At 35.2% G+C, this 15,844-nt stretch overlaps 1 protein-coding gene across 2 annotated transcripts in view; it reads right to left on the bottom strand.

Moving 5' to 3' along the window:
* The window catches only part of unc5c.L (unc-5 netrin receptor C L homeolog), a 218,437-nt gene that overhangs the window by 82,065 nt on the left and 120,528 nt on the right, over window positions 1-15,844 (bottom strand). For both annotated transcript variants that reach the window (XM_041590751.1, XM_018252094.2), the window contains exon 2: window positions 439-660. In XM_041590751.1, coding sequence (XP_041446685.1) covers window positions 439-660 — 222 coding nt within the window. The remainder of the gene's footprint in view (window positions 1-438; window positions 661-15,844) is intronic.

The raw sequence follows: 15,844 nt of genomic DNA, 5'->3' as shown, positions 1-15,844 counted from the left end.
GTATAATGGAAATGATCGACAGGGTGTTTTGTTGCTGCTACAAAATTCCTTGTCTCATTGCCCATATGAACATAAATGTTAGGACCCATCTCCTTTAAATATGTTACACTGCTACAACCCATTGTTTCAACTATATTATCAATCTTCCCGTCCTTCCAAGGTTGCTTCTCCATCTTTCCTTTGAAGACCCACACATTAATAAATGTGGTAAAATTACATTCAAATACTAAAATAAATTGCCTCAAGAAAAGCCCTATCATCCCATTTTTATTCTGTAACCCTAGTTTGTTAAATTATTGCAAAATCCCTGTTTTTATACATTAATGTAAGGTGCTGTGTAAGTTGCTGGTGTTATATAACTAAATGATGATGAGTCTTTCAGTATTCTAGTTTATTGTCAAAGGGGAAATACACATGGAAATAACATGTTTTACTTACCTGAAGTTTCATCTACTTTTTCATTCACCACGTGGTCTTTCTGGTGGACCCATTCACTGTTGCACTTGAAGTAGATTTGTGTTGCGGGGCTGGCCTTACAGTATAAATTGACTGGCTTGTTCTTCACAATGTAAGCTTCTTCTGGCTCAATGAGGAAATGGGGCAATGGCTCTGGTGGGTCGGATGGAAAGGTTTCTGGGAGTTCATGAAAAAAATCATCATCTGTAACCAAGAAAAAAAAAAGACAAAACATGATTCATTTGTGAACATTTCGTAGCTGTCTCAAATATAGAAAGAATAATGTAGAAGCTGTTATACAATTTGCACCATATAATTTAGCTAAATAATAAAGTACATTGTTACAGACTGATAATTGTAATTATAATGAAATTGATACTATTATAATTACACAATAATAGGATTTAACATATTTCCATTACCCTGAACCTTCAAGAATGTCTCATTCTAATAAATATATCAAGATCTATAAATACATGTATTGCTGCTGCCTCTGCGTGTTTCTCTTTTACCCATACAGTACCAGTACAAACTTATGACTGGTTGTAAAAGGGATATAAATGGTACCTCTTTTATGTTATGGCTCTATAAAGAATACAGAAAAAACGTATAGGGCTAAGCCTGTCATTCCTCCTTACCACATCTATGACTTGTTTTTTGTTTTAATAACAAAAAGAGATAGATGTGGGGCAGAAAGCATTTTATACAAATGTTAAACAATGGCTTTCTGTATCCCAAAGATTTGGAAATTACCCTTTAATTGAGAAGAATGGGGATCACTGCAGGTAAAGCACTGTACATGTGGCAATCTGCCTTAATTCTTCTGAATTAATGGGTATTTTTCAACACTGTGTTGTTACCTGCAGTAGAGATGCAGCAGAAATGGAAGGAATGCTTGTAATACAATGGAATAACCAAATAAAGTTAAACATTTCCCTATATTAAAAGAAATGATCAAAGCATCTAATGCAACTAACAGCTAGGAGGTGCAGCAATACATTCTTAACAATACAATGCTCCACTTGAGAGAATAGAAATTTATTACTAATAATTAAATTCATTGATTTCTGCTCATGGTCCTAAGTCTTGTTTGTGACCATGTCACATCCATCACACTCCAAGTGCCACATTCATTTAAAGCGCTGCATGCTTCAACTGTACCACCCTTCGAAATAGATAGATCTCATATATTTACTTCCTAGCTTAAACCATACGACCAACAACATAAAAAACTACTTTAATGAACTGGTAACATCACTATAAGCAACAACTGATGACAGAATGATCTGTAAAATGGAGAAATCAACTCATCTCACGTAAAATGGGAATCATTTACCAACAACCACAGATGTCAATAAAAAGGATAAATAGGACAGACCTTCACAGTGGTCACACAAAGTTTTCCTGACTGGAAAGCAGAGAAATGCCAGTGCACAAATGACCCAATACTGTAAAAAAGAAAGTAAAGCGAAGCACGGCACTTTAACTACAAAATTAACCAAATTATTATAATTAATAACCCAATAACCATTTTTTCTTAATTTATTAAGGTGTGCACCACCAATTATTAAACTAATATAGATAAGAGACTGCAAGGACCATCTATAGCTATGCACCAAAGATGTACCCATGTAACATCTTAACTGTCTCCCATTTTGTCAGAAGCCCTCTATTGCTGAGTTTTACTTGGTTTTCCTTATTCCTTATTCAGACCTTAGATGCTATACAGGGCTTCAGTTGCTACTTCTGTTTTTGGGGGTTCAGTGTTGGTGTGGGGGCCCATATCAGAACTGGGTAGACGCATCAGGGTTAAATAACAAGACACAACACATAATAATTACCATTGTATTTGAATAAGTTACATAAAACTTAAGTCTCAATACAGAGGGTGCAAGATCACTAGTGGTTATAGCACACTGCAACACTATTTAAGCTAAATATTTTTTTACCTACTATTTAAATGAAAGAATTCCTATTTCTGTATAGCTCATGCTGCTTTAAATTTAAAAAAAAATAATTTAGCAGAAGTTCTTTATTAAAAAAAAAACAAAATCCCGTCCAGCGGGAGGTCATTATCTAAATGTGTGCTGCCTGTGAGTCCAGTTGTTCCTTTACTATATTTTTCAGCCCTGTTTTAATCTCATAGCAAATGCAAAAGTTACCACTTATTTTCATGAAGCGGCAGACAAAAGGATTTTATGGGTCCCCAGCAAATAGCATGCTCGCCACACAGAATAAAGTATTTGCTTAAAATAGTTTTTTAAAACAGTTAAAATAAACACTCAGCTAGCATCAACAGATTTCTGGAAAAAATAATAGTCCTTATCTCCAAGCACACAGGGTTCTCTTTAGTCAGAAATGTGGAAGCTTCTAAATGTCTGATTGCAATTTACTAAGGCCTATATTTAACAAGCCTCACATGTTTCCAGGATCCATTAGTCAGACCATAAACAAAGTTATTGCACTTTTGAAAAAAAAAAAAGAAATGATTGGTTGCTGGGGGGGGGGTTGGGAATTCAATTTAAAGGGAACAGAACTGTTTTTTTCCTTCCAGGATACATTCATTAAAATTGTTCCATGGTTTTAAAGTTGTTTGTAAATGTAATTGCTACTGAATGCAGAAACTGTCTGGTTGCTTATATTCATTGCACTTCTGGTTCTGACTCCTAAAACAACATAACAGAAGCCAGCTGGTTAATAGACCCAATGGAGAACTGACTTTAGCTACATTATTTTGAGTCAAAACCAAAAAACAGCGCAACATAAACAAAATCTGCTTCACATTGCAAATTGATTTACAAATGACTTTGAAACCACTGGAACGTATATTGGAAAGTTGCTTAGAATTACATATTTTCAGTCATTATACCAAAAGCTGTTTTTGGGACTCCATTGTGTATACAGGTATGCGACCTGGGGTTTTCCGGATGACAGATCTTTCCATAATTTGGATCTTCATACTTTAAGTCTACTAGGGAATCATGTAAACATTAAATAAACCAAATAGGCTGGTCCAATAAGGATTAAGTATATCTTAGTTTGGATCAAGTACAAAGTACTCCTTTCTGCAGGGACATCACCAATTCACTAACAGGCTTAGATGACAATTCGTAGACCGTCGCTAGCTCCAGACAACTTTTCGCTCTGGCTAACGGTCGATACTCTGCAAATTTAGTAAAGTGCGAATGCTACCTCTTTTGCCAAAGTTTACTTTCACCACCTCAGACCAGGCAAACTGATAAAACAAAGCTTCATTTTCCTCAATCTTATGTCTGTGACATCATATCCTGTTTGCCGGCAATGTATTGAAGTTGTAAATAATGCTGGTGACTAGTGAATTTTTTAAACTAATTTCATGGGCATGTCACATTTATATAAGGGTGGGCTCATGTCTAGGGCATTAGAGCATCACTTCTGACTTTTTTATGGCTCATTGGACATTTGTTTTAAAAAGTGGCCACTTCAAACATTTGCATCAACATTACTAATAAAGACTTCCATGTGACTTTTAGGTATGCGCCCTATTCAAATTACCCTAAAGGCAAGAGTGCTAGCAAAGTTTCACTAAGCAGAATGAATGCTAGCGAAAATTCGCTATGAAATGCTCGCACTAGCGAAAATTTGCCAGTGTTCGGCTGCTGAGACGCAACTCTGCATTTTAGTGAATATGAACATGGCGAAGTGGCGCAAATCGATTGCTGGCGAAAATTCGCCCTTTAGTGAATTTGCCCCAATGTGAGACAGCCTATCCATAATTTGTAGGTTTTTGGATAATGGGTTTTCGGATAATGGATCTCATATTGTACACCGCTGGAAGTGGGGTCAATGCCTCATTGTGGCGCTTTTTTGGGGCAGTATACGATTTACCTGCTATTTTAATTTTAACATCTACAATTATGGATTCATCCTGTTCAATAATTGTCAGATATATGTTATTGTATGACAAGCTGCACTTTTTTATTTGACAAAAATGAAATCCTGCTATTCCATAATGCAGCTACATAGCTACCAGAGCTGCACTGAAAAATATAGAATCTATTACAGTCATTTAGAGTAGAAAGAAAATTCTGCTGCATTGTGATTTACAGAGCAATCCTTCAACCGCAATGCAAAATGAATGGCTGCAAATGAAACAATATTTGCATCTCCTTGCTTATTCCTTAGAAAGATTATGGAGCGTGGCAAAGGCTGTGGCTTACTTAACTCTAAGTTCCATTTATACTTGAACGACTAGGAAAGCTTTCAGGACAATTTATAATATTCAAGTGAGAAGGCTCCGGAGTTATTAAAGGTATTAACAGATTTCATTGTTGCTCTTATTACCTTGTAAGCCTTGTATGATTTGTGAAAACTGGATTTTTTTCCCTGAGAACTCTGCTTCAACTTAATCAATTTCTATTAAGCTTATGAAATAATAATAACAAGCTGAAGGCACCAAAAAAAGGAAACATACTTATGTCTTTGTGCATCTGCCAGGAGCAAGATTCAGGTTTTCTTTAAAGGAGACAATTTGTAGTCCGTTCATAAGAATGTAGCTTCATCTAAATGTTGCTGGGCTAATATACTCTAACATGTTATCAAGGATTAAAGCATGATGGGAGGTGTAGTCCAGGAACTATAGAGATAAATTCTTAAAGAAAAATTACTGGGAGTATGTGGTGTTTGGAGTATCGTGGGGGTGTCCATGGGTGTGGCTGGTCATGGTGAAAGTTGGACAGGAGATACTACTATAATTGTCGCACTTTTCATATGCTGGGATGTATACAAATGTGCGAGAAAATAAACTGTGCTATACGTTACTGCTTTTACCCAACAAAGCTCTGCTTAACACAATGGCTCAGATTCAATTCAATGAGAAAATGGTTTATCACATGAAAAGCCATGGACGAGATTCTATTTGAGATGCAATTCAATTCAGAAAAACTTATCTCACTTACAGGGGCCGATTCACTAAGGGTCGAATTTCGAAGTTAAAAATACTTCGAAATTCGACCCTCGGATTGAAATCCTTAGACTTCGAATATCGAAGTCGAAGGATTTAGCGCTAATCCTGCGATCGATCGATCGAAGGATTTTCCGTTCGATCGAACGATTAAATCCTTCGAATCGAACGATTCGAAGGATTTTAATCCAACGATCGAAGGAAAATCCTTCGATCAAAAAATCACAGGCAAGCCTATGGGGACCTTCCCCATAGGCTAACATTGACTTCGGTAGCTTTTAGCTGCCGAAGTAGGGGGTCGAAGTTTTTTTTAAAGGGGAAGTACTTCGACTATCGAATAGTCGAACGATTTTTCGTTCGATTCGTTCGATTTCGTTCGAATTCGAACGAATTTAACCAATTCGATGGTTGAAGTACCCAAAAAATACTTCGAAATTCGAAGTATTTTTCATTCGAATCCTTCACTCGAGCTTAGTGAATCAGCCCCTTACACTCTATTAAAGTCTGTGGGGAAAAAAAACTGGAACTGAAATTGCAGAATTGAATCACGTTCATGACTTTTCACGTGATAAAACACGAGAAAACTTTTTCTCACTCAATTGAATCTAGCCCAATGTATGATAAAGTCATGAGCTCTCATGTGAATATATCGCTGAGCTAAAAACCAGATTATTATAATGAACACAGATTATACTTTGAATAGAATATGCAGAGAATATATTAATCAGTGGCATCAGTTCCTATCCAAGTGAAGTTTAAAATGTCTCTATCACATGCACTCACATGCTAACTTATTTTTTACCGATACATCTACCAGTATGTTTTTGGACTGCAGGAGGAGCAAATGTTCTTTCCTTGCAATAAAACAGTTAAAGTGAAAAATCATGGTCAAATAGCTAGAAGGCTGCTCTGTAATTAGCAAAAATGGCTGCTAATGTCCACATTCATTATAGCATTTGCGTCATTAGAGTATCCATAAAGTTACGCCATTCATCCTGCTTGTGAAATGTGCCTAGAATTTTTGCCCGTCTCTGGACTGACAAAGCAACATGCAGCATTTTCTGTATAGGTAGCTGGAAATTGCTACAGTTAAAAGCATTAATTTGAAACATTTATACTCCAGCTTCCATTAGCAGTCATAACGTATGACACCAGGTCAGACTATTATTGATTCTCCTGGGATCATTGCTTCCTTTTCAGTATCAAGCTTTTCCTTACTTTGACACATTAGTCCTGAAGCTACTGTAGACTTTTGACCTGCCTTTTAACCTGAATACCTAATTAAAGTTGGACATGTGGTTGGACTTTTGGTTCAGGTCTCCAAGCTGCAACGAGGCAATCTTTCTTACATTATGAACATCATATAACTAATTTGCTGGCCGTATCACCATTTTAACATATATATATATATATATATATATATATATATATATATATATATATATATATATATATATATATATATATATATTTATATATATATATATATATATATATATATAATCCGTGAATGCTTGTTGGGGAATGCGTGGCAGCTCAACTCACTACAGCAAATCTCATCTGAATAAAAGAAAAATGTTTCTTTTTTAAACCCATGCTGAGAATCTGAATATCTACAGTGTGCTCAGTGTATGGAACTTGATAAATCATGTTTATTCACTTGCTGAGCCAAGTACAGTAGGGAAATTGTATGCTGAGATTTGCTCCTCTTAAGAAGCACTCTGTACGCTTTGCCAGAACGGAGAGGGTTACACAGTGAATGGGGTAGAATAAGTAACTAATAAAGGACTGCTGCAAAATACTATAAATGTGCCTTTTCAGACTTGCTATGTGTGCAGCCTTTATTGTGCAACACAGGAAAGGATTGTGGGTCTCCCAAAAGGGCATATTTTCCTTCAAATCTGTGTTTGTTCACTAAACAAACTTGAACTGGAATTAATAAGGGGCAAATTTAAACTTGCAGCTTCTGTCAGTATGAATTGTTATTTAGATAAAGAGCATACAGTACATCATACTAACATTTGTGGGAAACAGTGTACAAATGATCTTGTTAATCCATTCTGGAACAGAAAAGCTTGCACATGACCTTTGCACCAATGATAACAAACCTTGACTATTGAATCTGTGACTTTTAGATACCATCATACCAAAACACACGAAAAAAATCCCCCACTGATAACACAAAAGTACTTGTTCTTGAATTCTTTATAATAAGAACATTCAAGGCCACTTACAACTGCAGTGTGTGTGGTAATGGGAGCATAAAACAGTATTACTGAAACCAGCAGTGAGATCTCCTGTACTGACTGGTATGTGTTAACATTAACACCAAAATTTTCCCCATGCTGGATGGCTGATCCTGTGTGAATTGTCCCTACACCAGGGGAGAAAACACAGAGCATTACACTGCCTTTAGTGATGCAAACACCTGAACAAGGGCCATGTTTTGACAAATAATGATCCATGCACAAAGTAAGATGCATTCAGAATAGGCTTGCTGAGAAACGAGTGGAAGAACCTGCACAAAGCCTTGTCCCCATCTCAGCTGGGATGAATTGGAGCACTGATGTGAGGCATGTGTGATCCCCAACATCAGTGTCCAAACTCATTAATGGAAGCAAATCTCCCCAACAAAGTTCCAACATCTACTAGAAAGCTTTCCTAGAGGAATCAAAACTGTTATAGCACCAAAGGGAGGGCCTCTTTCATATGAATAACCTTAGTTTGGGAATGAGATGTTAGACAAGTTAAACATCATTTTGGCCATATAGTGTATTTAAAGTCAACAAAAACCTCAAACTACAATTTTTGGTGCCAAATCCCCCTAAAATTCTTACATTTTCTTTGCTTGTCTGTTTTAGCCATTCACCTGAATATTGATTTTGACACTTGCTATCGGCAGTAACTATATATTACTGCTACATTAAATTCAGAAAACTCCAGAACAGTATCATAACCTGAGCAATGTTTTATTGTTAATAAAAGTAAAATCTGTGTAATCAAAAGTTCAGAAGTACAACATAATTGTCTATAGCACACAGGCGCAATTATAAACAAACACTTTCAAGTAATAATATAGCTATGGGACCTGTTGGTTGTTAACCAGAATGCTTGAGACCTGGGGTATTCTGCATAAGGGATCTTTCCGATAATTTGGATCTCCATACCTTAAGTCTACTTAAAAATAATTTAAATATTAAATAATTAAAATCATTTTTAAAAATTTGAGTTATGGGAGTCTATGGGAGATGGCCTTCCCATAATTCTGAGTTTTTTGGATAACGGGTTTCAAGAAAACGGATCCCATACCTCTACTACCATATGCCATGAGCTTCCCAATAAATATATATATATATATATCTATATATATATATAGATATATATATATATATAGATATATATATATATATATAGATATATATTTCATACATATTTTTCAACAGAAACATCCATAAAAAACACTTCAGCAATAAAATGCACTGGCTGCATGGGAAACTGTTTGGAAGTACACTGTGATTATATGGGGATACCATTCAGATAAAAGAGCAAGGGCAATAGTGCTTTGTCTATTACCTGAATTGTCTTTCAGTCTGATCACAATGTACAGTTAAACACTTACCTAAAACTTGTTTAAGGTGACACACAAATAGTGTTTTGTCACCTGGGCGTAATCACCTCTACTGGGTGTTGGCCTTTTAACAACACCATCTCAATAATTCTCTGAATAATTTTTGACATATAAATAAGAATATGTAAACTTCTTTAATTTATGATAAAACAGATGCAAACATAATGCCGGAAAAAGAACTAGAACTTGTCTTGCTTTATTACATTATACAATATACATAGAACGCATTGTAATTAGATGCAGAAAAAAGAAATCAATACATTCTTATTCTAAATGAAAAAGGACTCCATTACCCATAATTATTATTATAGCATTTGGAGATCCGTAAGTTAAAATAAGACAAAATACTGTTGTCTGTAAGTAATTTATCTCTGCAGAACTTAATATTGTCTTAGAAGTCCATTAGTTACATTATGAAGGATAATAATAGTATCAACCAGCCAAGCTTGGCATGGAAACAAAAACTCCTTTATTATATAATAAGCATCCCATAGCTAAGTGCCAAAAATATAAAGGCAAATAAGAAATTCTGACTTGAATGTGATATTTTCCATTTTTTTTTTGTGGCACACAGGAAAGTAAAACAGAAACAGCAACGAACGAGGACCAAGTAGTATAGAAGGACTTTGGGACCTTAACTGATTGAGAATTTCAGTTTGTAGATGAGAAGGTGCTAATATAATGTTTTTCTTTGGCACCTCATATTAGTTTTGCCACTAGAGTTGGATTGTATCCTCAAAACATTATCCTCCATATCTAATAAGAGGGACAGCATTTGCCTAGGTACAGTAATGCATCAAAATAGTTGACCAGTAAATGGCACCTGCTGATTCTAGGTAGTTAAAACAAATAATTGTGAAATACCTTGGTTAAAATATTAAATATTTACAGATGCATTTAGCAGGTTGTTTGACTAGCATGTGTTAGTCTTTTAAAATGAATTAGGCAAAGGAGAACTCATATATACGAAGACAATGCAAAATATTATTATTGCTAGCAGTAGTAATAAAAAAGAAGAAGAAGACATATTTGATAAAAGCAAAACAAAACAAAAAAAATCAGTTGTTCTATGGTCTGATTCAGGGAAAGAGCGTTGTATATACTACTTCTACTAAAATTCAAGAGCAGATTTAAATACTGTACTTTAGAATGCATTACATAGATGTAGAATGCATTACATAGATGAGTTATTTTACTTTACCACATTTCTAAAGCTCTCACAATGCAGCCACCACACAATTAATAACATATATATACTTGCTATTTGCCTGGTAGCTGGGAAGAGCACTTAACGATAATCAGATATTGTCATGCATAAAAAAACACATAACTGATGTCAAACAGGTGAAAACACATAAGTGGAAGGTGAAATTATATTAATGGCTCTAGTTTTATTGGCTTTCTAGATGTTTATAAATAGCCCGGCCGTCTCTTTCATGTTTTTGATAATGCTGATGAACATGCTTGTACTAATAAATGGAGGTTTGCAGACAAGAGCTGCAAAAGTGGAAACTGTATGCAGACAGACTTATTTATTTGGACAGCAGAAGCTTTTTTCAGCAAATAAGAAATCATTTACTTTTCTCTGTACGAAAAGGTCTTGGCTTTAATTACCAATTAAACAGTACACTGAAAATGCACTTCGCCACATAACCGGAAAGGTTCAGCTATGACCTGCTGGCAGTAGCAAATGTGTAAGCTTTGGATATCACCTGCTGCTCCTTTCAGTAGATACAACCTGCTGCCACTAGTGAAGGTGTGATCTTTAAATATATCGTGTTGGCACAAGAAAATGACTATGCTTCAGACAAGACCTGTCAGATCCAGCAAATGCACAAAATCTGTAAAGTCTTTCATTTAGAAATCACTTTATCAACTTTGAAACCAAAACACTGACCACACAAGAAAGCTCTTCACTATATCCTAGTTTTTATGTAAACGTCTGTTTTTATATACATAGTGATATATGTATATGGAGTGCTGTTGATTAATAGAACAATACAATAAAAGAATACAAAAATACACAAAAGAGAAAAGGGCTCCCTGCTGTGTAGAGCCTAAATAGACGCATGGATAACAGACCTAAATATGGAAGGTAACAGGTGCTTCAGGTTACAGTGATAGAGGCATTGCCTCATAAGTACCAAGACTGAGCCTGACCTGATCTTATGCCAGTGCTCCAAGAGGTGGAATATAATTTTAATTCTGTAAGGATTGAAGAATGTTTCTCTATAGAGGAATACAGGGATGGAATTCCATAGGTAAGGGGCAGCAAGAGATAAAGTTTAAGGCAGTAAAAAGTAGTGAAATTGGGTAGTGTATGACCAGACAGTTGCCCTGAGAGGAGTCAGCCAGGAATGTATAGAGCCACAAAGTAAGTCCAAAGGAGGCCTATTAAATCACTTGAAATTTCTAATAAATTCAGGTTGCATGGCATTTAAACTAAATTGCAATCATTGTAGCCCTTCTAACTGGATTTTCTAGACATGTTCTTAAATTTTCAAGTGATCTAGTAACCTTTGCCCTAAGAGCCAAAATTCTGCTACATTTATGCTATGAATCGCATTACTTTTACCGAAGCCATCAACATACAATTTGAAGACATCATTTTGGTCATATATAAAATGAAATCTATTTCACTATAAACAATATCTATTGATACATGGACGCCATGTCATTCTTGGATTTCAGCGCAATAAACACATTAATGCCAAAAACACTTTATATAAGTGATCCCTATAATAAAATCTAAGTATAGTTCTAAGTAAAAATCTAGTATAAGTATACTCTCATAATGGCACAAAGCAATTTATATTTTTGGGCAACTGGAATATCAGAATTAATAAAAATGAAAATAATTTGTGCCAGATATGCCTAGTGATTTTTTTCCCAAAATCCTATTAGATGGGAGGCTTTTTACTGATTTATTTCAGTGTTTATCTTTGCTTTATATGTATGTTCTACAATAAAATCTTCAGCAGATTATTATCCATAATACTTAAATCAGCAGAAATAGGTTTTCAGTTTATTGTCGTGTCTTTATCTACGTTCTATTTCTCATTTGGGATGGAGTAAAAAGTTAACTTGTTAGTGCTGTCTAAATCATTTCCTTTTAGTATTTTTTCAATAATTATGCACTTAATCTGATCGAGTAATAAAAACACTATGATCGCACTTGAGGGAATTTTATGTTATTGGAACATTTGCTATTATAAATTTAAACACAATCTGTATTTTTTAAAAGAAATAAAAGAATATTTAATCCATGGTATCTAAAATAAGTTAAAGTTACTGTATAATTGTACCCACCCTTCCACCAGAACAACCAAATCAACCAAACCAAGACCATGCCTAATACAACCAGTCACTTTCCCTTTTCAGTATGCCATCTTATACTGGCTTCTATAGATTAATGGTAAATCGAATTTTGAGATCACTAATGGCAGAAGGGTTGCAACATGCACATGTCAAGGCTTGGCATGATCTGCTACATTACCCAAAGACACTTGATCTATCTGGTACTGCAGGACTTGCAACTCCAGGCACTCACTTATTTAAATAATTTTTGCTAATGAGCTTTGGCCCTGAATATCTTCTACTTCATTGGGCCTTAGAAACCCTAGTCTGATTCTGTTCAATAAAATTTAGGATAAGAACTAAAGTTTGGTTCAAATTAATGTAGGATATTCAGACACAGACCAGAAAACTGTAATCAACGAGCCCAAGCAGATTTGGCAGAATTTAGGGATGCATCTTACACACATGACACACCATTCATTACAAAGTTTATGGGGGTTATCTATTAAAACTCAAACATTTCTGGTCAGGCTTTTTGGGGCAAAATTCGAGAAAAGAAAAAACTCAAATCTTTTGTATTGTATTGTATGTATTGTATGTATTATGGCCCGATTTTCCAAAAAGCCAAATCTGAAAATCCACCATCTCAGAACAGTTAAGGTCCTGTATAAGTCATTTGTAGAGGCACCTATCCCAAATTGAAGTTTTCATGGTCTTCGGAGGGTTACGCCCAAAAATATGATTTTTATTATTAATAATAATAATAATAATATTTTATTAATAAATAAGGTCAAATCAAGCATGGGCATTTTTTTTGTGTTTTTTTAAATGAGATAAATGAGATGTATTCATATTTTAGTAACTATCCCCCCAAGTGTTGTGGCTATTCATTCTGCTCCATCTGTATAGTTCATAGCTTATAGTTTATTAACTTGTGTTATTAACTTTTAGAAGTGGCAGTAGATATTAGTGAGCAGCAACATTTGAAGCTAATGTGTGGTCATCTTGTATCAATATACACATTTGTGTGCAATTTGGTATAAGGCTGCCACTAATCTACCTTAGAAATTGACTTTGCCTGTTTCGGTTTGCTCTTTATCTTACAACTAATCACTTTTAATACTAAGAGAAGTGTCCAATTTAGCATATTTAGATACTAACTGATTCCAATATCATTCAGGTTTCTTACCAAATCTTTGCTCTGATTGTTAAAAACTATTTGAAGCCTGTGCACAATTTTGGTAGGGAGGCAGATTCTTGTTAGAAGGGTACATTTTATACAGGAAGACAGCAAAACATGTTACTCATCTAAACACTGTGAGAAAAATATTAATTTATACAAATTAACATATATTTAAATCTTTCTCTTTATAGATACAAGTAAGGCATAGCACAGGGGTCCCCAACCTTTTTCACCCGTGAGCAACATTCCGATTTAAAAAGAGTTGGGGAGAAACACAAGCATGGAAAATGTTCCTGGGTGGTGCCAAATAAGGGCTGTGATTGGCTATTGGTAGCCCCTATGTGGACTGACAGCCTACAGGAGACTCTGTTTGGCAGTACATCTGGTTTTTAAGCAACCAAAACGTGCCTCCAAACCTGGAATTCAAAAAATAAGCACCTGCTTTGAGGCCACTGGGAGCAACATCCAAGAGGTTGGAGAGCAGCATGTTACTCACGAGCTACTGGTTGGGGATCACTGGCATAGCATAACAGAGCGCTATATTACATTATAGGAACACAAAGATTTCTTTACCAATGTACATTTGTGCAATCTACTGACTAATCAACCATTTTCTCATTAATAGCATCTTGATCCTTGCAAATGGAGCAGAGAAGGTTTCCTTTCAACTGCTCCACTGATCCAGAATTAAGGGAACAAAATGGTTAATTATGGGTATAATGAATATGAAGCCATAATTTGAGTTTTAATAAGACACCAATGAAGATACATGTCTAAAAACACGGCAGTCCTCAGTGCAGATGCTGATCTGTAGATGAGTTATTTGTACAAACTAAGCTGGTTGGTTTTGTCATGCTTACATCAGCTTATAAAATTGCATAGAGTTTAATAATTAAGTTCAACCGCAGCACTATAATTTAGGATATTTATAGTTACTGCTACCAAAAAGATGTAAAGGTATGGGATCTTTTATCAGGAAACCTGTTACCCAGAAGGAAATGAAATTTCACACAGCTTAAACAAGCTTTGCTTTTTTCTGTAATGATAAGACATTACTTTGGCTAACAGACAAAACAAATCCTTGTTTATGGCAAAAACAATCATATTTTTAATATCTTAGTGTTTTAGCAGTGTTAAGTCATGTCTTTCGTTACAAAATACTCCTTAACCTGAGAACCCTAAATCCCAAGTATAGACCCCATACTTTTACATTTAATTCTCAGCACCTTTAAAGTAAAAATGACATAAACCTTGCCTAAATCTATTCATGAAACACACGCTGAATAAGAAGGTAAATATAAAATCAATATGTGTGATATCCTTATATACAGGTGCCTAGTAAGTTAAGTTTGAAAACTGCTAATACCTGTATCTTCAAAAAAATACTGTAAATTGCAAAAGTGCAAGATCTGGTTGAATGCTTTAGGGTTACTGCACTAACACAATTTTTCCTAGTTTTTGTAATATTTTGTAAATGAGCCCTGTTTTATAGGCAAGCCCATGGGTTCTCTTAACAGATGCATGGACTTGTTATCCAGAATACTCGTTACTTGTAGTTTTTCAGATAAGGGATCTTTCTGTAATTTGGATCTCCATACCTTAAGTCTACTAAAAATCATTTATACATTAAATAAATTATATCTCAGCTGTGATAAAGTACAAGGTACTGTTTTATTATTACAGAGGTACAAAGGAGATAATAAAAAAAATAAAGGGATCTCATACAGTATCTTACATTTTACTAAGTGCAAGTTCTCCCTAAAAGATATATACAGCTACTTTTACCAAAGGATTTCTCATCTAACACTTACTCATGTACCTTCATTTAAATGCAGCAAACAAACCCAATTTTTGGTTATTCCTCACCATGTATAATCACTATCTTCACCTTAATGACTGGTACAATCATTTTATGATGCCTGTAATCTTCCATGAAAGTATCAGAATTGCCCTGCTGGCTGGCAGTTTTTTCCCCCTGCCTGAAAAACTAAAACTTGTTTTGTTGTCAACACATTGGGGGAAATTTACTAACATGCGAAAATTCGCCAGCGATGGCTTAGCAGCCATCACTGCACTGCACCAGGCGAAAATTCGCTCAGACAACGCTAGTTTACTAAAATTCGCCGGAGTGCGAATGAGTGACAGCGTCTGTCTCTTTCACTAGCGAAGTTTCGCCTGCACCCTTTAGTAAATCGTTGAAGGGTCTATAAACGACAATGATGGAGAATCGTCACCAGCTTTAGTCACTTTGCCCTTTAGCAAATCTGCCCCCTTTTCTCCTTGCCATGTGTGGAGACATTTTAGAATACTCCTCAATATTTCTATATTTTTTATTACT

The sequence above is a fragment of the Xenopus laevis genome, chromosome 1L (genome assembly GCF_017654675.1).
Source record: "Xenopus laevis strain J_2021 chromosome 1L, Xenopus_laevis_v10.1, whole genome shotgun sequence".
NCBI classification, from domain to species: Eukaryota; Metazoa; Chordata; class Amphibia; order Anura; family Pipidae; genus Xenopus; species Xenopus laevis.
The sequence above is the reverse complement of the archived record's forward strand: the minus strand, read 5'-3'. Positions and strand labels throughout refer to the sequence as shown.